Raw genomic sequence first — 27,148 nt, 5'->3', positions numbered from 1 at the left:
ATCATTATTCCAGTGATCATGTTTGGTCCCTTTGTCAAAGATAAGGTGGCTAAGTGTGTTTGTAGTTATGTTTGTATCTTCTAATGTTTTGCTGATCCTTAGGTCTGTTTTTTTGTAGGAACCATGCTGATTTCATCAGAGTAGCTTTATAGTATAATTTCAAGTCAGGGATTGTGATATCTTCTGCCTTGAATTTGTTGCCTAGAATTGCCTTTGCTACTCTAGGTTTCTTTCATTTCCCAATGAATTTTACAAATATTTTCTCTATATCTGTGAGATATGTTAATGGCATTTTTCAGTGAAATTACCTTAAATCTGTATAATAGTTTTGGAAGTATGGCCACTTTTCACAATATTGGTTGTGCCTCTCCAAGACCAAGGGATATTTTTCTGTTTTTTGATGTCCTCTTCCATCTCCTTTTCCAAGGTAGTACAGTTTTCAACATATAGATCTTTTACAACCATTGTTAAATTTATTCCTATGTATGTCATTTTTTGGATGTTACTGTGAAATTTGGTATTTCCATAATTTTGCTCCCAGTAATTTTGTTGTTTGTATACAAGAATGCTATTGATTCTTGAGTGCTGAATTTGTTTCCATCAATTATGCTGAATTTTATTACTAACTCTATTAGTGTTTTGGTAGAGTTTTTGAGGTCTTCTATGTAGAGCATTACATCATCTGCAAGTAATGCTAATATCACTTATTTCTTTTCTACACTTAGTCCTTTTACTTCTCTCTTGTCTAATTGCTCTGGCTGACATTTCCAGAACTAAATTCAATAGGACTGGCAATAGTGGACAACCTTGTCTTATTCATGATTTTAGAGGGAAATCTTCCAGTTTTTGTTGATTTAGTATGGATGTTGGCTATTGATTTGTCATAGATGGCTTTTATCAGATTGAGACGGGGACTATCCTGATTTTCTGTAGAGTTTTTATCATGAACATGTGTTGGACTTTGTCAAAAGTTTTTCCACATATATTGAGATGATCATGTGATTTTTGTGTTTGACCCCAATGGAGGGTTATTGATTTGCATATATTGAAACATCCAGAATTTCAGGGATGAATCCCACTTATTCACAGTGTATAATCTTTTTGTAGTATTTTGTATTTAGGGAAATTGGTCTGTAGTTCTTTTTGGTTGGATTGTTGTCTCATTTGTGTATCAGAATAATAGTTTTCTCCAGGGAGAATTGCTTCACATTCAATTTTGTTAAAGAATTTGTGGACTATATTCTCTAAATTTTTTATAGAATTCAATTGTGAATCCATCAGAACCTGGGCTTTTCTTTGTTGGGAAGTTTTAAATAACATTTTCTATTTCAGGAACTGATATTGGATTATTCAACATTTTTATATCTTCTTGATTCAGCTTTGGTAATTCACATATTTCTAGGAATATTTCCATTTCATCTATGTTTTCATGCCTACGTGAGTAAAGATTTTTGAAGCAGATATTAATAATTTTCTGAGACTAGACAACGTGGCAGGTCCTGAGCAGGCCTGCAATGGCCTCCCCACTCCCAGCCATGCTTGGTGGAATCTGGAGTTCTAAGCAAGCAAGTAGGCAGCATGGGTTCCAAAAGCTTGGCGGCCCAGGGTGAGTGCCCCCTGCACCTTCTCCCATGCCCAGCTAGTTTGGTGCCCTTGCTCGGCCGCAGACTGGGAACTTCATGATTTTCGGGTGCACTAAATCAGTAAGGAGGCCCTGAGTGAGCCTACAACAGCCACCTCACTCACAGCTGTGCTTGGCAGATTCTGGAGTTTGAAGCAAGTGGGTGCCATCCAGTTCCAGAGGCTGGGTGGCCTGGGGCGAGTGACCCCCACACCATCCACTAGGCCTGCTTGTTTGGGATCCTCACTTGGACCCAGAGAGAACTTCACAGCTTCTTGCTGCACTAGACCAGCTTGGGGTCTTGATCTGCCCTGCCTCTTCCCCAGTGACACTCTCAATCTGGGGAACCAGGTGGCCAGAGTCCTGGGAGCTGAGGGCATAGAAGAGGATTTCCAACAGACCCTGGGGAAGCCTTGGAATAACACCTGAAACACTTGAAGCAAAGAAATATAGGAAAATGACAAAACAAAAGACCAAATTACAATCTCAAACCCCGTCCCATCCCAAGAAACCTTAGGAGCTATGTACATAGAAGAAAATATACATGATACATATGAAATATCAGACATAATAGCAACTGAAATAAAGAAGCAACTCTGGGAAACATTAAAGGAATTCAAACTAGAAATAATCTCACAGGTAAAAGAAGAAATGATAAAAGAAATGAAAGAGATGCTGAACACATCTAGAGAAGACACAGTTTAAAAACTGGAGGAACTAAACAAAAAGATAGAATCACTGAGTAAGCAATATAAGAAGAAAAACAGAATACATAAAGCAGATGCAAAGGACATACAGGAAATCGAAAATTCCACTGAAAGCTGTAGAAAACCAACTCAATTAAAGTGAAGATAGAATTTCAGACCTCGAAGTCAAGATTGAAGCTAGTGAACAGGAAAGGAAAGATCTTTTAAAAATAACAAGGAATCAGGAAATAACAATTCAACAACTGCAAGATGACACAAAGAAAAACAACATAAGATTGATAGGGATTAATAAATAAAAAGGGGACAACATAAAGGATTGTCAAGAGCATACTTAGAGAAGTAACAGCTGAAAATTTCCCAAACATGAGATCAGCAACCGACATTAGGATCAGTGAAGCATATAGAATTCCAAATATTCATAACAAAAATAAAACTAAATCCAGACATATAATAATCACCATCTCAGAAATGCTAAATAAGAATAGAATGTTAAAAGCTGTCAGAGAGAAAAGACAGATCACTTATAATGAAAACTTATCAGAATCACAGAAGACTTCTCAGCACAAACAATAAAGTCAAGAAGAGCATGGAGTGAAGTATTCCAGATCCTAAAGGAAAATGATATCCAACCTAGACTGATATACTCTGAAAAACTGTCCTTCAAAATGGATGGAGAAATAAGATACTTCCATGACAAAGAACACCTGAAGAACTTCAAGATCACCAAGCTAACCCTGCAAAGAATATTGAAAGACAGTTTAGATACACTTAGGAAAAAACCACTAAGCAAAGCAGACAATTAAACAGAACAGAAAGATAAAGATGCAACAGCAGAAAGATAACATGTCAAAAATAAACCAACATATAACAATTATAACCATTAATGTAAATGGTCTCAATGCACCAATTAAAAGAAACAGACTGGCAGAATGGGTCAAGAAACAAAATCCAACCATACGCAGTCTGCAAGAACCCATATAACCCAAAAGCATACTCACAGACTGAAAGTCAAAGGATGGAAAACAATACTTCATGCAACAGGACCCCCAAAAAACAAGACCCCCCCAAAAAAGCAGGAGTAGCTATTCTGTTTGCAGACAATGTGAACTTTAAACCAATAATGAGCAGAAGAGATGAAGAAGGTAACTACATATGTGTTAGCAGAAAACTTCAAGAGGAAGAGATAACTATATTAAATATATATGAACCAAATTCCAGAGCACCCTGTTTTGTAAAACCAGTATTAACAGAAAGGAAAAACCAAATTATCAGCAACACAATTATAACAGGAGACCTTAACACACCATTGACACCAAGGGTCAGATCAACCAGACAGAAAATCAGTAAGAAATAACAGAACTGAATCACACTTGTGAACAAATGGACTTGATAGACATATACAGAATTTTCCATCCAAGATTATAATACACATTCTTCTCAGCAGTACGTGGGTCATTCTCTAAAATAGACCATATATTAGCTCACAGAACACATTTAAATAAATGCAAAAGAGTTGAAATTATCCCTTGCATGGTATCGGATCATAGCACTATGAAATTAGAAATTACTGATAAGAGATATTGTAACAATCCCAGAAACACATGGAGACTGAACAACACACTCTTGAGTAATCAGTGGGTCACAGGGGAAATTAAAGAAGAAATGAAACAATATCTACAAGCTAACAAAAATACAAATACAACTTACCGGAATCTGTGGGATGCAATGAAACCCATCCTCATAGGAAAATTTACTGCATTGATTTCCCACATCAGGAAAACCAAATGAATACAAGTAAATAATCTGATGTTACACCTCAAACATCTAGAAAAAGAAGAGCAAGTCAAGCCCAAAGCCAGAAGAAGAGAGGAAACTATAAAAATCAGAGCAGAAATCAATGCAAAGAGACTAAGAAAACAATAAAAAGAATCAATGGATCGAATAGCTGATTTTTTGAAAGAATAAATAAAACTGATAAGCCCTAACCAACCTAATTTTAAAAAGGGAAGAAAAAGCTCAAATTTATACAATAAGAAGTGAAAAAAGGCAAAATAACTACAGAATGTATAGAAATAGAGATCATCAACACCTATTTTGAAAACCTCTACTCTCAGAGGTTTGATAACACAGTAGAAATAGACAGATTGCTAGAAACATATGAAGTACTAAAGATAGGTGAAGAGAATGTAAAACCAATGAATAACCCAATTTCTATTCATGAAATTGAAAATGTAATTAAGTCCTTACCTACAAAGAGCCCAGGCCCAGATGGATTCACTGGAGAATTCTTCAAGCAATACAAAGAAAACCTAATGCTGACACTCTTCAAACTCTTCAATGAAATTGAAAGGGAAGCAATCCTTCCTAAGTCAATCCTGGAAGCAAATATTATTCTAGTACCAAAACCTGAAAAAGACCCAAACTAAAAAAGAGAACTACAGATCGATCTTGCTATTGAACACAGATGCAAAAATCCTCAATAAAATATTTGCAAATAGGATGCAGCAAACCATCAAAAAGATTATACAACATGCACAAGCGGGATTCATCCAGGCATGCAGGGATGGTTCAACATATGTAAATCAATAACTGTAATCCATCATATCAATAAAGCCAAAAGTAAGAATCACATGATCATTTCTATAGAGGCAGAAAAAGCTTTTGATAAGGTACAACATTCATTTATGATAAGAACCTTACAGAAAATTGGAATAGATGATCTTTTCCTCAATATAATAAAGGCCATCTATGACAAACCAACAGTCAGTATCATACTAAATGGCCGAAAATTGAAGGCCTTTACTTTAAAATCAGGCACAAGACAAGGATTTCCCTATCACCGCTCCTATTTAATATAGTACTAGAAGTGCTAGCCAGAGCAGTTAGACAAGAGAGAGAAATAAAAGGGGTAAAGATAGGAAAAGAAGAAGTTAGCTTCTCATTGTTTGTAGGTGACATGATACTCTACATAGAAGATCCCTAAAACTCCATTGAAAGACTCTTAGATATAATAAATAAATTTAGCAATGTACCAGGAAAAATCAATACTCAAAAATCAATAGCATTCCTATACACTAACAATAAAATCATTAACACAGAAATAAGAGAAGCCACACCCTTCACACTAGTAACTTAAAAAATGAAATATTTAGGAATTATTCTCATGAAAGAAGTGAAAGAACTGTACTGGGAAAATTATGATACACTGAAAAAAGAAATTGAAGCCAATCTCAGAAAATGGAAAGACATCTTTTGCTCATGAATAAGAATAAATATTGGGAAAATGGCCATTCTGCCAAAACTGTTATACAGATTCAATGCAATCCCAATAAAAATACCATCAACATACCTTATACATCTCTAGAAATCACTCCTAAAATTCATCTGGAGCAAGAAGAGACCTAGAATAGCAAAGACAGTTCTAAGCAGCAAAGGCAAGGCAGGAGGCATCACAATCCCTGACTTGAAGTTATACTACAAAGCAACTGCAGTAAAATCAACATGGCACTGGAATCAAAACAGAGCCAAAGATCAATGGAATAGATTAGAAGATACAATCACAACTACAAACACACTCAGCCACCTTATTTTTGATAAAGGGGCCTAACCTGTTCACTGGAAAAATGACAGTCTCTTTAATAAATGGTGTTGGGAAAACTGTCTCTCCATATGCCCAAAACTAAAACTAGACCCATGCCTATCACCATGTACTAAATTTAAATCTAAATGGATCAAAGATAAGAATATTAAAACAGAATCACTAAATCTATTGGAAGACAAATTGGGTAAAAACCTTGAAGACATAGGGGTAGGTAGAAAATTAATGAACAGGAATCAAATTGCATGGGAAATACCTCCCAGAATCAATAACTGGGATCACCTCTTATTAAAAAGTTTCTCCATGTCAAAAGAGATCTCCAGCATAATGAAAAGTAAACCCACAAACTGGGAAAAAATCTTAGTGAACTGTCACTCAGACAAAGTTCTGTCTAAAACATATAATGAATTTTAAAATATCAGACCCTCAGAATTCAAAGATCCAATCCAAAATTGGGTATATGAGATGAATACACACTTCTCAGATGAAGAAATACAAATGGCAAATAAATACATGAAAAACTGTTCATCATCATTGCTCATTAGAGAAATGCAAATTAAAACCACACTGAGATTCCATCTCACTCCTAAAAGGATGACCAGGATCAAGAAAACCAACAACAACAAATGCTGGAGAGGCTGTGGGGAAAGAGGAACTCTCCTGCACTGTTGATGGGGATGTAGATTGGTGCAACCATTGTGGAGGTCAGTATGGAGATTTCTCAAAAAGCTGGGATTGGAAGCCCCATTTGAGCCAGCTATTCCACTTCTAGACATTTTCCCAGAAGAACTGAAAGCATCATACCACAGTGATATATGTGCACCCATGTTTATAGCAGCACAATTTGTAATAGCCAGATCTTGGAAACAGCCTAAGTGTCCATCAACTGAAGAATGGATAAAAAAGTTGTGGTGTTTTTATACAATGGAGTACTACCCAGCTATAAAGAAGGATCACATTGAGATATTTATAAATAATTGGATGCAACTTGAGACCATACTCTTAAGTGAAATAAATCAAACTTACGTGTATGGATACCAAGTAGTTTTTCTAGTGTAAGAAATAATATAAATACATAAAAGATTCCCCATTACATGGCTTTGAGGTCTTATAAAGCTTTCACTCATTAATTGGAATGGTTTTATTCTGGGCTGTTTGATTTTATTGTCTGTGATGATATGAACAGCTACTTTGAAGAAAACAAGACATCATAATAGCTAGTGCTGATTTAATAATCATCTTTTTTTGAAGTCCCATCACACTGTTGTTCTTCCATCTCCATTGGTTTTAGCATGTTGTACCTTATTGGATTTTATTTGTGATAGTATAAACAAAAATTTTTATAGGCAAAGAGATAATATAGAAACCATTGTTCATTTTCTGTTAGCTGGTTCTAAATACCCTGTAATACTTTCATCCCCTTGAATGGTTTCACACTGTCTTGATATGTTTGATGCTATAGTATATGAAGTTATACTCAAATATTTCAAGGAAAGAGACACTATCGTAACTACTATTTAGTCGGGTTATCTTGTGGTGAAACACTATGTTGCTTAAATTGTTTTTTTCTGACCTGTATTGTTATGTTGTTATGTTCTCTTTTATCTCAATCTTCCTTCCCTCTTTTTAAAATTTATTTATTTTTTTTAATTAAGGGAAAATTTTTTAAAAATTAGCAGGATGTTTTATAGTAACTTTTTTTGATTTCCTATTCACTTGATTTGAAGCCCTGTATTGCCCTCACCACTTGTTTTGACTGATTTTACTCTATTCTGTTTTGTTTGATAATATGAAGTTTGTGGGTATAGGCAACTAATTTGAAAGTAATAAGATTCACTATGATGACCATTCTAGTTTGACTATTATCTTCTTTCAAAGTCCTGTGATGTCTCCAATGTTCAGGTTTTATTGGTTTTGTTCTGTACTGTTTTGTTCAATTTTATTATAACTGAGGATATAGGCAATTCTTTTTAAGATAGCAAGAGGCATTATGGTAACCATTGTTGATCACCTTTTATTCTGTTTTTAACGTTATGTACTAAGTCCATCCTTTAGATTTGACTGACTCTGTTGTGTTGTGTCACATTTGGTTTTATTCTCTTCCAAAAAAGTAATAAGAACTGTGGGAGTAATAAAACCCAAAATGTGTAAATGTTGTTGTAAAAAAGAGAGGGAAAAAAAGTGCTCTAAAGGATACACCTATGGGAGTAATAAAACCCAAAATGTGTAGATGTTGTTGTAAAAAAGAGAGGGGAAAAAAAGCGCTCTAAAGGATACAACTGCAAGTATGTTTAGATGTGTAAGATAGATGACCATATTACTAAGTTTTTGTTGGATCATTGAACAGAACTGTTTGCAGTCTCACTGATTGAATGTTCATTTTGTATGTTTCAGTTTTGTAACTTGAACAACTATTTATAAGATGACAATATGCAATCTATTAACTAGTGATTTCTTACTGTTTATTATTTTGAAATTCTGTATTACTTGTACCCTTTTACCTTTTTTTTCTTTAAATACAATTTTAAAAGTCTTCTGAATTTACATAGGATCTTTAGTAATACCATCTTTTTCATTCCTCATTGCATGAATTTTTTTTCATTCTTTTTATTGATAAGATGGACTAGGGGTTTATTAATTTTATTTATTCTTTCAAACAACTCTTCAACTCATCAATTCTTTCTAATGCTTTCTTGGTGTCAATTGCATTAATTTCTGCTCTGATCTTTATCATTTTCTCTGTTTTATGAGTTTTGGTCTTGATTTGTTCTTCTTTTAATAGAAGCTTGTGGAGAAGCATTAGATAATTTGTGCTCTGTTTTCCTGATATGAGAATTCATTGGTATATATTTTCATCTTAGGACTGCTTCATTTGCACGTCACAGGTTCCAGTATATTGTATCTGCATTTTCCTTGACTTACAGATATTGTTTAATTTCTTCTTTAATTTCACCTGTAACAGAGTGTTTGTTCAGGAGAGTATAACTTAATTTTCATGTGTTCATATACTTTTTGCAGTTTCAGCTGTCATTAATTTCCAAATTCTTTGTCCTATGGTCAGATAATTTGCATGGGATAATTTCAATTGTTTTGAATTTATTTAAGAATGTTCTATGTGGTCTATTTTAGAAAATGTACCATGTGCAGCTGAGTACAATGTGTATTCTGATTTTGTCAGGTGGAACACTGTAAACATCTAGTAAGTCCATTTGTCACACTTTTAATTCAGTTATGTTATTTCTTTGCTAATTGTTTTGTGTAGTTGGTCTACTTTGTTACAGTGGTGTATTAGGTTCCTCTGTTACAATTGTGTCATTGCGTATTTTATTTTTCATGTCTGTTATTATTTGTCTTATATGGTTGAGTGCTTCAATATTTGTTTCATATATATTTATGATTGGTATCTCTTCCTGTTGAGTTTTCTGCTAGCAATTATATAGTGACTTTCTTTATCTATTTGGATCATGTTTTATTTAAGTTCACATTGTCTGAAAACAGCATAGTTACCCATGGTTTTTTTGGAGGAGTCCTATGGCATTGAAAGTTGTTTTCTATCCTTTGACTTTCAGGTTACAAGATTCTTTCTGAGTAACATGTTTCTTTTAGACAGCATACTGTTGGGTTCTTTTTTCTTTTTCATTGATTCTGCCAATCTACTTCTTTTAATTGATGAATGGAGATCATTCATATTGATAATTATAACTGATGTTTTTGGCCTATCTTTGTTATGTGATTTCCCTGTTGTTGGTTCTGTGCTTTTCCCCTTTGTTTAATTACTTACTGTGTCTCTGGTTTTTTCTGTTCATGTTCTGGGAATTGTGGTCATTTTTATCTTCTCTTTACTATCTCTCAGTATCCTTTCTGGGGTTAGTTTTGTGGATATGAGTTTTTTTCAGTTGTTCTTGATCACTGAGATATATTATTTCTCCATTAGTTTTGAAAGATAGTTTTGCAGGGTACATAAATTTGAGTTGAAAGTTTTTGTCTTTCTGGGCTTTAAATATGTCACTCAAGCTTATTAATCCTCAGGGTTTATGTTTAGAATTCAGCCATGATTTAAATGTGTTTTCTTTGATAGGTGATCTTTTTTTTTTCTCTTACAACTTTTAGTATTCTATTTTATGTTGAATTTCTTGGGTCTTTATTATTATATTTCAGAATGTAGACTTATCTTGGTTTTGGCTGTTTGGAGTTCTCTATGTCTCACTTATTGGTATTTCAGATTCTTTTCCTATGCTTCTTCCTTATATCCTTTATCACTACATTTAAACTAACACTTAATGGTCTCACTTAAAATCATGTTCATAAAATCCTAGATCTTGCCCTATTCCTTTGGGTCTTTAAATCCAGGACATGTTTCTAAATTTCAGATTTACATACACAACTTCCTTCTTAACACATCTGTGCAAATGGTACATATTTTTAGCAAACACAGTCTAATCCATATCCACATTTGATATTGCTTCTGGTACAATGGTTTCTGCTGCTATAAAAACAGCCTTCATACTTTAGAAACATATAACATAATCTAGAGAAATCTTTGTTCCCACATTTATTCTCAGAAGTAATACTTATACAACAACACCTTTCATGCAGTGTTAAAATATATCTACAAGCAAAGTCCTACAACATTTCTATGTCCTCTCCAATATGAATTGAATTGAAACAAGTATTTAAACTATGTCTTGGTCTAATGTCATCTTTTCTCTGGTATACTAAAAGAATCTTCTTATTTTTCAATATCTGTAGAGATATTCTTTATCCTGAATGAGAATTTATAAAATTATAATTTATGTTGTACCACTGTATAAATCCCTAATCTTTCAAACTCTGTGAAGGCTTACAAGCTTTGCTCCATTCACATCTCTTCCTTTTTTGAACTCACTTCTCAGGACTACTCTCTGCCTCCCTCAGTACCAAAGGTGCATTTTTTTGCAAACATGCTTTGGAGTTTCAATGTTGCACAATCATCATTTGCTATTCTGTGTTTGTAATGTGTTTCTTACCCCAGAAAACATAAGCCATCTCTTTACTTATTTTAGATATTTTCTCAAAGGCACATTCTCAATGTTGCATCCAATTTTGCTGCTCTACTTTTACTGTCAACTTCTTATACATTGTATTTTAAATTCACACACTGTATTTTCTATTATAAAATTTTTATTCTGGATCATAATTGCATAAAACACATATAAATATTATTTTGCTCCCTCTTGTGTCTCTGCTCTAAATGTCTTGTGCAGAGAAGATATTTAAGAGATAGTTTTGTTTTTGTAAATGAAATAATCCTCTTTCATCACAATGCTTTTTGCTGGTACTTTTTACTGAATATTTTAGAATCAACTTTGTTTTGTAAAGACAGAATTTTCACAATATATTTACCTAGTATACCTTGTGAATTACACAGTTGATTTGTCACATCAAATCCTCCTAGCTCTACATTTATTTCTCATTTCTGTTTCTATGGGGTTGTTTTTCTTTTTAATTCATTGTATTAAATTTTATACAACCTACTTTGAGAGAAAGATCCAGAAGTGACATTATCACAAAGAATCTGATAATTTAACCTTAATTTGTTTGATGTCATCCAAACAAAGTCAGATGAAGGAAAATGAGTTCAATGAATGCAAAAGTTTTGAATAATTTGCATGAAGCACATTATATTAGGAAACTAAATATGTTATGCATAGCTCTATTTGAGACATTCAAAATTTGAAGTAACAATATATGTTTTTTTGATATACTACTGATAGTTCTATGCTGATAATTTACTAATGTGTAACATAACCATCCCAAAACTTCAGGATAGGAAATAACCACAATTTTAATGCATATGGATTTTATAAGTCAAAATCTTGGACTGGTCATAGCAGCATCGTCTCTTTTGTTTAGCAATGTGTGAGTCATTAGCAGAAAAACATGTGCAACTGTAATCATTCAAATATTAGAGAATGAGATCTTCTATAGCATAGGTGAAAAAAACAACAATGATGAAAACGTTCAATGTCCTTGCTGGTTATGGAGCAGTTAATGAATTACAGGTAGTTATTGAACACTTATAGTAATAATGTGGAATAAGCTTTTTAGCATTTAAATTAATATGAATTAAAAAGGTCAAATATGTGGCATGTGGCTAAGAGGTATCTTGTTGGACAGTTAAAACACAAATTATCCTAGAATTGTAAGTATAGTAACTGGAATTTTAAAAGACTCAAACATGGACTCAGGTGACACTGTTGACCAAGAGTCTATCTTTAGTCTCCATGTAGTTTGGTTACTGCAGCCTCATACTTATTGAATTATCATCATATCGCCACATGGCTCACAGTTTCAGGACTAGTAGTTCCAGTAATCAATAGTAAATTCCACAAATGTCTGTCATTGAGCTCTGAAATTCCTGAAAAATATCTCTACCAATTTTCTTTAGTTGAAGTGGTTAGAAATCATCCAAAATTCAAGGAAAGGTGATGGAGACATCAGACATCCTAAAAAGTATTACAAATAATTTTTGGCAGATTTTAAAACTGTAAGAGACTCCACAAGATTTAGTTATTTTGACATAATGTAAATATTCTGTATTTTCCTAAACTTTTGGTGTTATATAAGTGAGCTATATGTTTCAGATCGATCATGAAGACATATGGTGATCATAAAATCTAGATATGTAGGCCTAAGTTCTCCAGTTCCAGAATAAGGATGAAAATCATATGAGTTAATGTATAAAAATGAACAAATTTTAAGGAAAGAATGATAATGTAAAATTATGGAAGAAAATCTGTTTTTATTTTGCATGTTCCCAAATGAGGATGTAAATTCCAATGCAAAGCTTTATATGTAGTATATAAATATGCCAATAGCAGCAAAGAATCCTATACAAGCCTTTAAAACACATTACTGATTTTTTTAAGACAATCAAGTGCAGATTTTATAAATCAGTGAGAACTTGCTTGTGAGCTTAATTTAGATATTCTTCAGTCTCTTCCATAAGCCATCAACAAAAGAGAAAGAAGCCACTCACTGGACATTGCACCTTTGGATACATAAATCTATACAAGTTCTTCCAGAAGGCAAAGATTCTCTATGAACAGAAATGATGAGCATTTTGGAGACTTTGTCTGTGATCATTTCTATTGTGGAATTCATAATGGGGATTTTTGGAAATGGTTTTATTATACTGATACTATGCAATGACTGGATCAGAAAGCGGAAGTCCTCCCTGATTGATTTTATTCTCATGGGCTTGGCTGGATTTAGGATATGTTTTCTTTGTGCAACACTTTCAACTATCACTTTCCAATTAGTATATGAAAAAGTTCTTGTCTCTAAAAGTGTGCTGATGATTGTTATTATTCTCTGGACAGGATCCAACTATTTTTGCACAGCCTCCAGCACCTGCCTCACTGTCTTTTATTTCTTCAAGATAGCTAACTTCTCCAACCCCGTTTTCCTCTGGATGAAGCAGAAGATGCGTGTGGTACTTCTTGTTATAATCCTGGGATCAGTATTTTCTTTCTGCGTGAGTCTTGTTTTCATTGATGTATTCACAAGTGTGTCAATGCAACATTTGGTAAAAATAGAACAAAACTTCACATCCCATTATACAAAGAAATTTTATGATAGCTTAATTTATTTCATTCCCCTTAACATCATCCTCTTTATCTTTTTTGTGGTGTCATTGTCTTCTTTCTTACTTTTACTCTTCTCCTTATGGAGACACACCAAGCGAATGAAGCTACAGGGCATGTATTCTAGGGATTTGAGCATGGAGGCCCATGTAAGAGCCATGAAGGCCATGATTTCATCACTGCTTCTTTTCATTACGCACTATGTCGGCTATCTTATGATAATGTTGGAATATTGTGTTCAAGACACTGTGACGATAAGGGTTTTTATGCATCTGCTTCTATTTTTATATCCATCTGGTCATCCATTTCTTTTAATTTTATGGAACAGCAAATTGAAACAGGCTTCTCTCTGTGTCTTGAGAAAGCTGAAATGTGTCAAAGAAGATATAATTCCTCATTACCAGAAATGAACCTGTGACTGATAATGCTTTGAGAAAAAAAATGAAGAGAAAAGAAAGACTTCCAATTTGTCCCTTTCAGAACTTCTCCTCACCTTATGTTCTATTATATATTTTGTTTCTTTCTCTTTTGCTTTATTTTTTGTTGTCCTTTTCTTTTCTTTCCATACCCTAACCCCTCAGTACCGGGGAATGAACTCACGGCCTTAACATTGAGCTATATCTCCAGTCTGTTTTATTTATTTTGAGTCAAAATCTCACCAAGTCACTAAATTACCCAGTCTGAGCTCAAACTAGCAATCTTATGACTCAATCTCCAGAGTTTCAGGATTTCAAGCATGTGCTACTATGTTTGGATTATGGTATGCTATGAACATTACTGGAAATACTTGCTGGAGTTTGATTAGACAGAAAGGATTATTGTTTTATATTTTAAATTAAGCATTGTAAAATATTATATATTTTTCCATTTATACATTAAACTAATGAGTTGGGTAAATGTTGGAATACAGTACAATTTAAATATCTGATAGTGCTATGTGCTTATATCTATTGATATATATGTGTGAACAAATTCACAGGCACAAAAATGTAGACATTTATTGCATACATAATCTTTAAAATAATCATTCTGAAAATGATTTTCAATTGATCATTTAAAAGTAGAAGTCAAGGGAAAATGATTAAAGAAGTCTACAGTTTAACCAAAACTTTGAAAGTATAAAAATAAAGTGAACTTAAAGTTATACTTTAGGCATTTCCAAATATACACTTCATTCTGTAATTATTTTCATTAAAAAAGCAATAGACAGCCTTGACTAAAAAGAGGTATCAAAGCTAGAAAAGCTTATCTCCAGAGTCTACATCTTTGATCTGAAAATTAAGTTATACTCAGTTGATTATATAACTAAGGCAAGGACATGTAATAATAATGATTAAAATTCCAAGAGGCAATAGTGCCAACTATAAGATATTTTTGATAAAAGTTGTTACAAAGAAGAAATAAAATGAATATTTCAAAGGAAAACAAATCAATATAAACATACAGATTGCACAATTTAATTATAGAAAAATTATACTTTTATATGAATACAATTAGGGACTATGGGCATAGCTCAGTGATAGAACAAGTGCTGAGAATGGGTGAATGATTAAAATCAGAAATACAGAATAAAAATAAAATTAAGGAGTATATAAGTCTTGCAGGTCAAAGGAAAATGCAAAAAAAATGAATATAGTGACAGAGAGACATTAATAAATTACTATAGTAGAATTATAGGGAAAAACTTGGATTTTTTTTTTCTAAGATAGTGTAGGAGACAATTTGAGTGACTCCTTTTGAATGCAGAGCAATTGCTACAACTTTGAGACTGATTTCCTTATACTGACATGTAGAGAGCTGATATGGTATTTCCTTTTCTCTTCAATTGACGCTAAGCATTGAAAATATGGCTAGCCCAGGTACTGGTATTTAATCTCCAAAGCCATCAGACAGTCTCCTGTTTTCTCACATAGTGCTCTCTATAAAAGATATGGGTACATCATGATGGTAGAGCCAGTCAGCTCCAGGAATGTCAACTGGGTATGAGCCTCAAGGTAAAGAGGCTAAGAGTCCCCAGGGCACAAAAGTTTACATATCAGCAAGTGAAGCAACAGCCTCCAAAAACAGTTCAGTTGCTACTTAATTGAATTATGCAGATCAATTCTTCTGCATAGTATTGTCTCTGTATTAAACACAAATATTTTTCTCACTACTTGGCTAGGCAGCTCAAGTTACTCACATAGTTCCCACCATCCTCATTGTCACTTATCCTTGGGCCATCCCCTTCTTCAGAAGATACCAAATTCTGGGTGAGGCCTTGGATCATGGCCTTTGCCCACATATCCTCATGGGGATTGGATTTAGGACCCCTTGGCCGCCTTTAACTTGAAATATGTCTTGGTGTCTTTACTCTCACTGTGGGAACATCTCAATGGGATTACAAATGTAATTCTTTGGATTGTAAGGAAGACTGGGAAAAAGATTACAATACTTGGATGACTGCATTCAGTATTTGGGTTAAAAATTTTGCACTTGACATGGCCAGAACACATGACCTTCATAGCACAAGAAGGGACGGTCATCAAGGAGACAACCCAATGGACTTCGTATAATGAATTTTAAGGTAAGCAGAACATTTTCCTAATTATATTGGTCAGATGCAAATATTAATTATACTCTAATCACCAAGGGTAACTATGGGTCAAAAATATTCATTATTTACAGAAGAGAAAGACTTCAGTTTATTGATTATAAAGTTATTAAAAGACATAAACTTACTGTACCGTCTAAAAATGTTTTTAGACTGCTCCAACAAATAGATATGTTCTACCTTTCCTTCCCCAAAGCTGATACACTTGATATGATAGTTTGTGATAACATAGATAAAACCTTTCATGAAGTCAGAAAAAAATGAAAATAAACAATTCCACCTTGAAACTATAACTACCTTTAATTTAGTAAAAGTATCTCTCAGGTCTTTACAAATTACCTTAATAAAAGACACATATCCTCATCAAAGTTACATTACAAAAGGCAACATTAAGGTAATTTGCCTAAGGCAATTGAAACAGAAAAGAGGCCTGAATAAGCAATAGCAAATAATTCAGATCACCACAGTAACATGCCTCCATATGAGTTGATAGGCTATCTCTACAAATGAACCCTATTTTAAAAATGCAGAGTATCAAATGAGTTCACTGTTGCAAGATATTCACAAAGATATTTGTAAAGAAATACAAAATCTTTCCAGTGTATTTACATATTTGGCCTCACTCACCACACCCAACCCTGAAGCTGCTACTATGGTTCCTACAGCCCCACCCCTAGCCATACCACAGCCACATTACAGCACACCTCCCACAGCCCCACTCACAAAAAAATCTCAGGTACTGTGACATGGTCTGTGCTCAGGTTATAGGTTTCTCATTAACTGAGTACAATGATCCAGATAATCACACAAGAAAACATGGGACATGCACTGCTTTTAATTTCCCCTTGAAGAACTCAGAGTGTCCTTGATAATGGGGTTCAGGTTCCTTACACATTGGGTTGTTTACACAATGTAATTCAAGGTTTTCAAATGATACCAAGTGATGTGACCCACCTAGCTTGCAAGCCTTTCACCCACACAATTTCTACATTTTGAATTACAATTAAGACACTCATTACAGAGCAAGCACAAAATAAACAGGACAGTAAAGATGAAAACATTCAGGCTATAGCACAAGACATGCTGTATGGTGTGAGACAATGCACTGACCTAAAAGTTCAAGTGTGTGCCCCACCTCCTCTTTTCATGCAATGTAAAGAACTACTGACATCATGCATGGATTTCTGGCCCAGAAGATAGTATACCTAATTAACCCTCTACTCTACCCTACCCAACCCAAATTTTACAAGACCCTACAGAAATTTACACTCAGTTTGAGGCTAGACTACAGGAAGCAATATGTAGACAGGTCTCTTGTAAGGAGGCAACTAAAATTATTCTTCATCAGTTAGCATATGGCAATTCTAATGAAGAGTGCAAAAGAGCCTTAGCATCAGTATTTCACACTAAAGATTTATCCACTTATGTTCAAACATATCAAAATGTTGTATCCACAACCTATGGTTCAGTACTCATAACATAGACTATATCCCAACATCTTACTGATAAATTGCATTTAATGTAATTAAATATTTTAATTGTGAAAAAGGAGAACATATTAGCAGACATTATTAAGCATCTCTAAAAGCATCAGCCCCTTTAACTACTCAGGCTGCACCTAATCTATGTCCATGTTGTATGAAAGAATTCCACTGGAAGAAATGTTGTAAATCCAAATTCATAAGAATGGCACACTCTTGCAGAAGAACAAATCATGTGCCCAAACACAATATCTCAAAAGAGTAGGAGACCTCTCAGCCTATATTCCAATAATTCAAAACCAATTAAACTGTTTTTTTCTACCCCTAATCAGATTACCAACAATCTCTGTGTCCCTAGTTTCTCTGGTCCATCAAAACAATCAATATACCTGCAGCTCCTTGCAGTCCTTCATTGTAAGTAAAAAAGCCAATTTTGATTTCCAATGAAATTACCACTCCTGCCCTTAACCCTGTGAAAGAACCTGTTAAAAGCAAGCCTTTAAGCAATACACTTTGTTTTTGCCAGGGTATGTCACTTCATACAAGTACTCATAAATTAATTGACAAAATTCTTACTGCATTGCTGGATATGAGAACTGGTGTCACTATAGTAAACAACCGATCATGGACATCTACTTGGTTGCTTAGACCCACCTCCACAGTTTTGCTAGGTCAGGCTCCTATCTGTCACTGCTACTACCTAATATCAGCCATGATAGACAAACAGGCATGATAGCATCACTTGTTGCGCCCTCAGCTAACCAACATAAAGATGAGGTTAGATTAAGGATAAAAGCCTATAGTACTTCTACGCAAAATAGGTTGGAGATCCTATTAACATCAATAAACAACAGCAATGTGGTAACTCAAGCCCACACTATTATAAGTAATTTTAAAACTACTATGGGATATATTCATTAAAACTGTTTCATTCCTTACTGATCATGCTGCAATCTATTTTAAGCTCTCAAATTCATTGAAATTAGGTTATTATAATGCAGATGCTCTGATAAATCTGACTTCTATTTTTAATAATTTGAGACATTTCCATTCATTTTTGTTATATTTTAAAATATTTATTAAAGGCATTTAAAATTACCATAGCACAAACTGGACAAATTGTGTTATCATATTTTGCCTGTAAACTTATTTTTGGGCCTTTTCCCGCACAGAGATATAATCATAGAAATTTTATAACCAACTGGTTATGCCTCATAAATAACACACATATATCCTCTTGTAACAAGCTTAAATATATTCATGGCTCTATAAATACCTTCCATGCTACCTGTCATTCAGGTAAACAAACTAAACATATCATACATCATTGTGTGTCAGCTTTTGCTAACTTAAGAGGATCACAAACAATAAAACTTGATATTGCTCCTACTTTTATTAGAAAACTTTTCAAATATTTTCCTAATAAGTGGAGTATGAAGCATATTATAAGGATACCGTATAGTCCAACAGGTAAAAAAAATCAATTACTCAAACAAAAACAAGGGGAAATAAAGGATCAGAACTCTCCTCAAATATATTTAGATTTTTGCTACATATGTCTTAAATTTTCTTAGCCCTACCCTTGATTCTGATTTGCTGCCAGCTGTTAAGATCAAAAAGGTGACCATTCTCTGAAGTCCTTGTACCCTGTAGCTTGGCATAACCTCCAAACAGATGTTTCAAATGATCCAGTATCACTTTTAAACTGGAAATGAGAATATTCTTATATTTCCATAGATTAGTGGCAGACATTATGACTATCAGAGCTATTGCATGGCCAGAATATCACCCATTACATGGCCAGACGTATCAAGAGCTCAGACAATGAACCTGACAGGACATTATCCACTATCCTGGGAAGGCCTGCAGCAGACCATTTGTGGGGCTTGCTATCTAATTAATGGGTTTAGTCTAATCTCCTGATAATTTTAGTTTAATCACCTGATAATTTTTTCTTTACAGTGCTTGCTATCCTAGCAGCTACAGTATACATTCCTTTCATTCAGGGAGGGGAGTGCCGGATTTACATACCTGATCCATGTCTGTTCAGACCCTTAACTTGGATGGACACTCCACCATAAATTTTCCATTCTATAGAAAGCAACAATCCTGCATTTTACTGTTTTGTTAAGCCCTCATATTTTCTTTTTTTTTTTTCTTTTTTTTTTTTTTTTAAGAGGAAAAAGAGAAAAACACAAAACAAACCAAAGCGGTGTAAGGGTACACGTAATACAGAACTACAAAAACAAACAAAACAAAACAAAACAAAAAAACATAACAGTAAGAAATCACCTGTTAGTAGATTACATATTATCAACTTGAAAATAGTTGCTCAAATCACAGTATCAAAGAATACAAGGTGGACATTCAAACAGGGAGACTGCAAACAGCTGTGTTCAATGATCCAAAAACATTAATATAGTCAGCTATTTAACACCCCTAAACATACTTGCTGTTATATCCATTAGAGCTCTTTTTTTTTCCCCTCTCTTTTTTACAACAAAATTTACACATTTTGGATTTTATTACTCCTTAGTTCTTATTACTTTTTTGGGGGGGAGAGAATAAAGTCAAATATGGCAAAACAAAGTTGTCAGTCAAAACCAAGGATAGACATAGCACACGATGTAGAACAGAGTACAAGGTTATCAACAATGGTTATCAACGTTGTCCCTTGTTTCCTTAAAAAGAATTGTCTATCTCATTAGATATTATAAAGTTGGACAAAACAGTAGAGAACAAGACCAATAAAACTTAGGCATTGTAAACATTACAGGACTTCCAAAGAAGACAATAGTCAAACCAGAATGGGTAACTTAGTGAATCTTATTGCCTTCAAAGTAGTTGCCTATGTCTTCAAACTTGATACTATCATATAGAATGGAACAGAGTCTAATCGGTCAAAACAAGATCGTGGGAGTACTACAGGACTTCAAAACAAGTTAATAGGAAATCAAAAAGAGTTACTATTTATATATCCTAATTTTTTAAATTTTTTCTATAATTAAGACAAACATAAGAAATGACTAAATAATTTTTTAAAACAATAAAGGGGAGATTAAGATAAAACAGGACAAAGCAATATAACAATAGAGGTCAAAGCATGACTGTTACAGCAACCTAGTACTTCACCACCATATAACCCGACTTAATAGTAGTTACCATAGTGTCTGTCTTTTTCCTTGAAATGTTTGGATAAAACTTCATATACTCTAGCTTCAAATATTTTCATATCAAGAAGCCCAGAATAAAGCCTTTCTAATTAATGAGTGAAAACTTTATAAGGCTTCAAGGCCACCTAATGGGGAATCATGATTACCACTTATTTTTATATATTTGAATCATTACTTACATTAGGGAAACTATTCGGTATTCACACATGCGAGATTGATTTATTTCACTTATGAGTATGGTCTCAAGCTGCGCCCATTTATTGATAAATATCTCAATGTGATCCTTCTTTATAGCGGAATAATACTCCATTGTATAGAAATACCACAGCTTTTTTATCCATTCCTCAGTTGATGGACACTTGGGTTGTTTCCAAGATCTGGCGATTACAAATTGTGCTGCTATAAACATAGGTGCACATATATCACTGTGGTATGATGCTTTCAGTTCTTCTGGGAATATGCCTAGAAGTGGAATAGCTGGAATAAATGGGATTTCCAATCCCAACTTTTTGAGAAATCTCCAGACAGATCTCCACAAAGGCTATACCAGTCTACACTCCCACCAGCAGTGCAGGAGAGTTCCTTTTTCCCCACAGCCTCTCCAGCATTTGTTGTTGGTTTTCTTGATCCTGGCCATTCTTTCAGGAGTGAGATGGTATCTCAGTGTGGTTTTAATTTGCATTTCTCTAATGACCAATGATGATGAGCATGTTTTCATGTATTTATTTGCCATTTGCATTTCTTCATCTGAGAATTGCGTATTCATCTCAGATGCCCATTTTTGGATTGGATCTTTGAATTTTGGAGGTCTGAGTTTCTTTAATTCTTTATATGTTTTAGACAAGAGGCCCTTGTCTGAGAGAGAGTTCACTAAAATCTTTTCCCAGTTTGTGGGTTTTCTTTTCACTATGCTGGAGATTTCTTTTGACATGCAGAAACTTTTTAATAAGAAGTGGTCCCAGTTATTGATTTTGAAGCCCTCATACTTTCATGCATCTATAAGAGCAAGCTAAATTAAATACTACCTCTCACGTTGTATATCTTCCCTTAAATGTAACTGAGCAAAATACTAGCCCATGTAGGTCAGCTGTAGATCAGACTTGGAAGATGCAACTATCTAAAGAGCAATTCACCTTATTGATGTTAACTTCCATTCCCTCAGATAGTAACCTTGTTAGAGAATTTAAATCTAACATTCTTATCTGTATTCCAGCTGCTAATGCCCCTCAATTTTTGAAGAAGAAGATGATTTGGGCCCTTGGCATCTTGCAAAGACTAATACCATGGACAGATTATACACAAATTTAATTGTTCTTTTATAGACTGACACGCCAGAGGATTACTTATGGGAAAAGGTCAAGATTGGCATGAGATTTCCTTTTCAGGCTTTTCTGATAATACAATAATCTCCAAAGCCTTGTCTAATATTACATAGTCAGATAGCAGCCTCAATCCTCCTATTCCTAGATTTACTATCAATGACAAGGCTGGACTCATACAACATACTTTATGGAATTTAGCTCTTCCTGTTCATGCTGGATGGCTGCTGACTGGGCATCTGCAGCCAGCAAATAGAGGAAAAGTCAAAACAGTATTGCAAAATCATAGGTATATAAGAGTAAACATATGTCTTTATGGCCCTTATATACTGTTGATAGGAAAACTAGAATGGCAACAAAATGCATTCTAATGTACTAATTGTTATCTAATCCATCGTATCATACCTGAATTTCTTTCTAAAGGCTCCACAATAATATTCATGAGCAGGATGCCTAGAATTTGGCTTCTAGTCAATCTAATGGAGACTTGGTACCATTCACCTGTTGCCCTCTTGGTAGAGACCTTGATTAAAAGATTTAGCAATCAAACCAAGAGGATGATTGGGTTGACTACTGCAAGGATTACTTCCCTAGTTCTTTTGATAGCCAGCACAACTATTGACTCCGTAACATCACTGCATTCAGTATGAACTGCTCACTTTTTAAATAATTGGACAAAAACTGCTGATGACAACTGGAAAATTCAAAAAGAGATTGATATAAAGTTGCAAACCCAAGTGAGCATTCTAGAAATTTCTGTCCTATGGGTTGGAGATCAGATTGAAAGCTTACAGTTACAGGTTTAAAGTGTCACTATAATGTAACTTACTTTTGTTTTACCCCATTAGTATGTAATAAAAGCCTACATCCACGGGGAATGATCAAAAAGCATATACATGTACCAATCCATCAGATTACTCTTTAGAGACTAACGCTGTTTATGTCACAACACACAGTTACTTTTGACACCCAAATTAAGTACTGAGAAAAGTTTGCTATTGCTAGACAATGGTCAAATCCACTTGTACATCTCAAGGCTCACTTTTGGTTTTATGTCAAAATTACTATTCTCATTTTATTCTTTATAATTTTTCTCAAGAAAGCCTGCCATAGAGGATTCACTGCCTACTGATGACTAGAGGCCATGCAACCATGACTAACCCTACTGGAGCTACAAGACAAAAAAGGGAGAAATGTAGAAGATAATTTGAGTGACTTCCCTGGAATGCAGAACAATTACTGCGACTTTGATTATATCAAGACTTATTTCCTTATACTTATATGCACAGATCCAACTATGGTATTTCTTTTTCTCTTTAATTGGCTATAAGTGTTGCAAATAAGGCTAGCCCAGGTACTGGTATATAATCTCTAAAGCCATCAGACAGTCTCCTGTTTCCTCCGTAAGTGCAGTCTATAGAAGATAAAGGCACAGTAGGATGGCAGAGCCAGTCAGCTCCAGGAATGTCAACTGGGTATGAGCCTCAAGGTAAAGAGGCTATGACTTCCCAGGGCACAAATACTGGCAGATCAGAAAGTGAAGCAACAGCCTCCAAAAACAATTCGGTTGCTAATTAATTGAATTATGCAGACTGATTCTTCTGCATATCATTATCCCAGCATTTTGCAAAGATATTTTCCCCACTATCTGCTAACCAGCTCAGATTACTCACATAGTTCTCACCATCCTTTTTGTAACTCATCCTTGAGCAACCTCCTTCTTCACAAGATAAATTCAAGGCCTTTTGTCCACACATCCTCATGGGGATTGGACTTAGGCTCCCTTGGCTGCCCTTAACTTGGAATACATCTTGATGTCTTTACTCTCACCATGGGTTGCATTGGAGGTGGTAGATTGGAATTATCTTGCTGGAATTCCGATAACGTCTCAATGGGGTTATAAACATAATTTTTTTGATTGTGAGGAAGACTGGGAAAAGGATTATTGTACTTGGATAACTGTACTCTATATTTGGGATTATGGGAGAGAGAGAGAGAGAGAGTATTTGCAACACTTACAGCATTTTCTGTTTTTTACTGAATGTTATGGATTAAAAACTGGTGGTCAACTTAATGCCAGTTGGATGACATCAGCATGATGTTGAACACAGATGTCCCACCTAAGGAAAGTTGCCAGCATAAATAGAGATGTGGAGAAGGAGAAACAATGTATTGAGGCATGTGGGTTCTCCTACGTGTTGCTGTTTGAGCCATTGGTTCTCCTGGAGAAGCTCTGGTCTGCATATTGAGCATTGCTTCCTGACTCTGGAGTGGAAGACATAAACCATTTGGTCTCCAAGATGAACTCCTCACGCTAGCCTCCTGGCATATATTCAGGTGTGCTTATTGTTAGAGAAGCTTGGGCCTCCATGTCACTGAGGATGACAGTGGTGCTTTTCAGGACAGCCCTGGTCTTTGTTGTGAGTGTGACTGTTCCGCTCCAGTGTAGAACTCTCAACCTACCAGCACAGCTCTTTCACCCTGCTGGCATAGAGTTCCTAGCTTCCACCACTGACCTTTGGGCCTTCCCAGCATGGATCCATAAAAGATAGTGGCATGAGTCCTTCTTGTGGGTTTTAGACCTCCAGTTAGACTCGTGGAGACATTGTCATGAGCTCTGGGTCTTCATCTGGACTCATGTGGCACACTGCTGTGAGATTCAGGCCCTTGGCTAAATATTCTATGTCTTAAGGGCTGTGGATAGATTTCCTGCATTTTCTTATGTTAACTCTGGGTGACCATAAAAAAACAATATTATAAACTCCATGTCCTTACTCTAATTGTTCTCTGCGCAACCCCTAACTATAATTCCAAACATAAGGAATTTAGTTGTAACACTTCAAAAGTTCAGGAGGTCCAGCAAGGTAATTCTGTGAGGAAGTATGAATAAAAGACCTTGATCCTAGGCTTCTCCCAGAATTTATTATCTCACAAAGAACAGGGTGGTTTGAAGATGAGTGACTGTGAGGATGATGGGAATTATGTGAGTAACTTGAGCTGGGTAGCCAGGCAGGGAGAAAAAACATCCCTTTGAAATGCAGGGATAAGGATTTGCAGATAGATCAATCTGCATAATTCAATTAAAGTAGCAACTGAATTGTTTTTGGAGGCTGTTGCTTCACTTTCTGATATGTAAACTTTTGTGCCCTGGGAAATCATAGCCTCTTTTACCTTGAGGCTCATACCCAGTTTACATTCCTGGAGCTGACTGGCTCTATCATCCCACTGTGCCTTTATCTTCTATAGACAGCACTATGGGAGGAAACAGGAAACTGTCTGATGGCTTTAGAGATTACCTACCAGTACCTGGGCTAGACTTACTTGCAATGCTTTGAGCCAATTGAAGAGAAAAGGAAATACTGTAGACAGCTCTATACATATCACTATAAGGAAATAAGTTTTGATATAATCAAAGTGGCAGCAATTGTTCTGAATTCAAAGGGAGCCACTCGAGTTATCTCCCACATCTCTCTCTCAAATATTTTTGATATTAGAACCTATATTGTTCTTTAAAAAAACAGAATCAATAAAATTTATATATGGTTATCATCTGTGATTGTTTGGGCAGCTTACAAGATCAGAACTGGAAGATTTCTGAATGATTCTATGTTCACCAGGGAGCTGGATGATCAGTTGCTGCTCAGCCGAAGTAGACATCCTCAGCAGAACAAGAAGGAGCAAGCTTGCAGCACCAGCTCAAGGTCAAATTTCACTCTAGCATCACCATGGATATCTGCCTTGGAAGCTTGATGAAACTGACAAATAATATTGGAAGGTGATGATGAAGAATGGAGCTCTTTGAAAAAGGAGGCACTTCCTTTTTCTTTTCTTTTTTATTCCATCTATATTTTATTGTAACCAGTTCCAGCACGGATTCCCAGTATACAAACCAAACATTCACAGACACACCCAGAACTTTGTTTCTCAAATCTGCTTTTGGCAATTCTTAATACTTTCAAGCTGACAAGCCATGATCAATAATGATCTATCCTCACATTAATTTTACAATTAACTTGTAGGTACATCTATTGATATCTTAAGCACTTTAACCGCATGTGTAATACACTTTTCAAGAGTCTAAGTATATATGTGTGTGTGTGTAACAACTCTCAAGAAATGAAACAATCAACAGGTAACAACTGATATATTCTAGATATTGAAATAATCAAAGACTTTAAAGAAGCTATTATAATCATTTTTCAGGCAGACGTATACACTCTCAAAATAAAAGTAAAGAGAGATGCTCAGCAGAAAAAGACACTGTAAAATAACGAAATGGCAATTTTAAAAGTAAATAAATATAATAGCTGAACTGTTTTAGAAATTATTTATTATGAATGCTATCAGAAAAAATGACAGAGAAAAGGTTCATTAATATGGTGACTGATTTCACAAAATGTATGTAATCTTAAGAATGAAAGGTAAGACAATAAAAATGTACACATCTATCAAATGATTTGAATTTTTATGAAAACTTCAACATTAATTCACAGATATACAAGTCTCTCTTTGTCTTTCTTCCTTTCATTTTCCTTCTTCTTTCTTAGTTTTTTTCTTTTCTTTCTTTCTTTTCTTTCTTTCCTTCTTTCTTTCTTTCTTTCTTTCTTTCTTTCTTTTTCTTTCTTTCTTTCTTTCTTGTTTTTTCTTCTTTCCTGCTGTTTAGCCTTATGTATGTTTACCATGGCTCTTACAGCTATGCACTATTCTGTTCTGGTGCTCTGCTCTGTTTTCTTTGACCAACATCTGTGTATATTTAGGACTATTTGAGTTTTCCACTGTTATTATCCAATATGCTACAGTGATCATATCTGAACTCTATTTTTGAACATTTTAAATCACAAATAAATGATGCATAATCTAAGATAAATGTATTTGGCTCATTTTGTATGAACTATTTATGAACAGCCAGAATAAACATAAAGAAATGGGGAGGTAAGGGGAGAACTTGGGGAATAGAAGATGAGGAAGAGGAAGAAGACTTGAGTTCTTAGCTGACTTACTTAATGAAATCAGCCTGGGTTAAGAGTGTCCTGT

General features: G+C 34.7%; 1 protein-coding gene across 1 annotated transcript; it reads left to right on the top strand.

The window, feature by feature from the left end:
* Nucleotides 1-1,578: 1,578 nt before the first annotated feature.
* LOC100726941 (taste receptor type 2 member 8-like) lies at nucleotides 1,579-13,961 on the top strand. The gene is made up of 2 exons (XM_003470294.4): nucleotides 1,579-1,606; nucleotides 13,015-13,961. Exons 1-2 carry the CDS (start codon nucleotides 1,579-1,581, stop codon nucleotides 13,959-13,961), a joined length of 975 nt encoding a protein of 324 aa, XP_003470342.4.
* Nucleotides 13,962-27,148: the final 13,187 nt, after the last annotated feature.

The sequence above is a fragment of the Cavia porcellus genome, unplaced genomic scaffold (assembly GCF_034190915.1).
Source record: "Cavia porcellus strain 051 isolate PalLab524CR breed Dunkin Hartley unplaced genomic scaffold, mCavPor4.1 scaffold_27, whole genome shotgun sequence".
NCBI classification, from domain to species: Eukaryota; Metazoa; Chordata; class Mammalia; order Rodentia; family Caviidae; genus Cavia; species Cavia porcellus.
Note: the sequence above shows the minus strand (reverse complement) of the source record. Positions and strands in the feature narration are given on the sequence as shown.

What these genes read in the sequence shown, in the direction of transcription:
- LOC100726941 (XM_003470294.4), top strand. Translation starts at nt 1,579, where the DNA reads ATGGGTTCCAAAAGCTTGGCGGCCCAGG. An exon ending in CAAAAGCTTGGCGGCCCAGG is followed by an intron (nt 1,607 to 13,014) that starts GTGAGTGCCCCC and finishes CTCTATGAACAG; the next exon opens with AAATGATGAGCATTTTGGAG.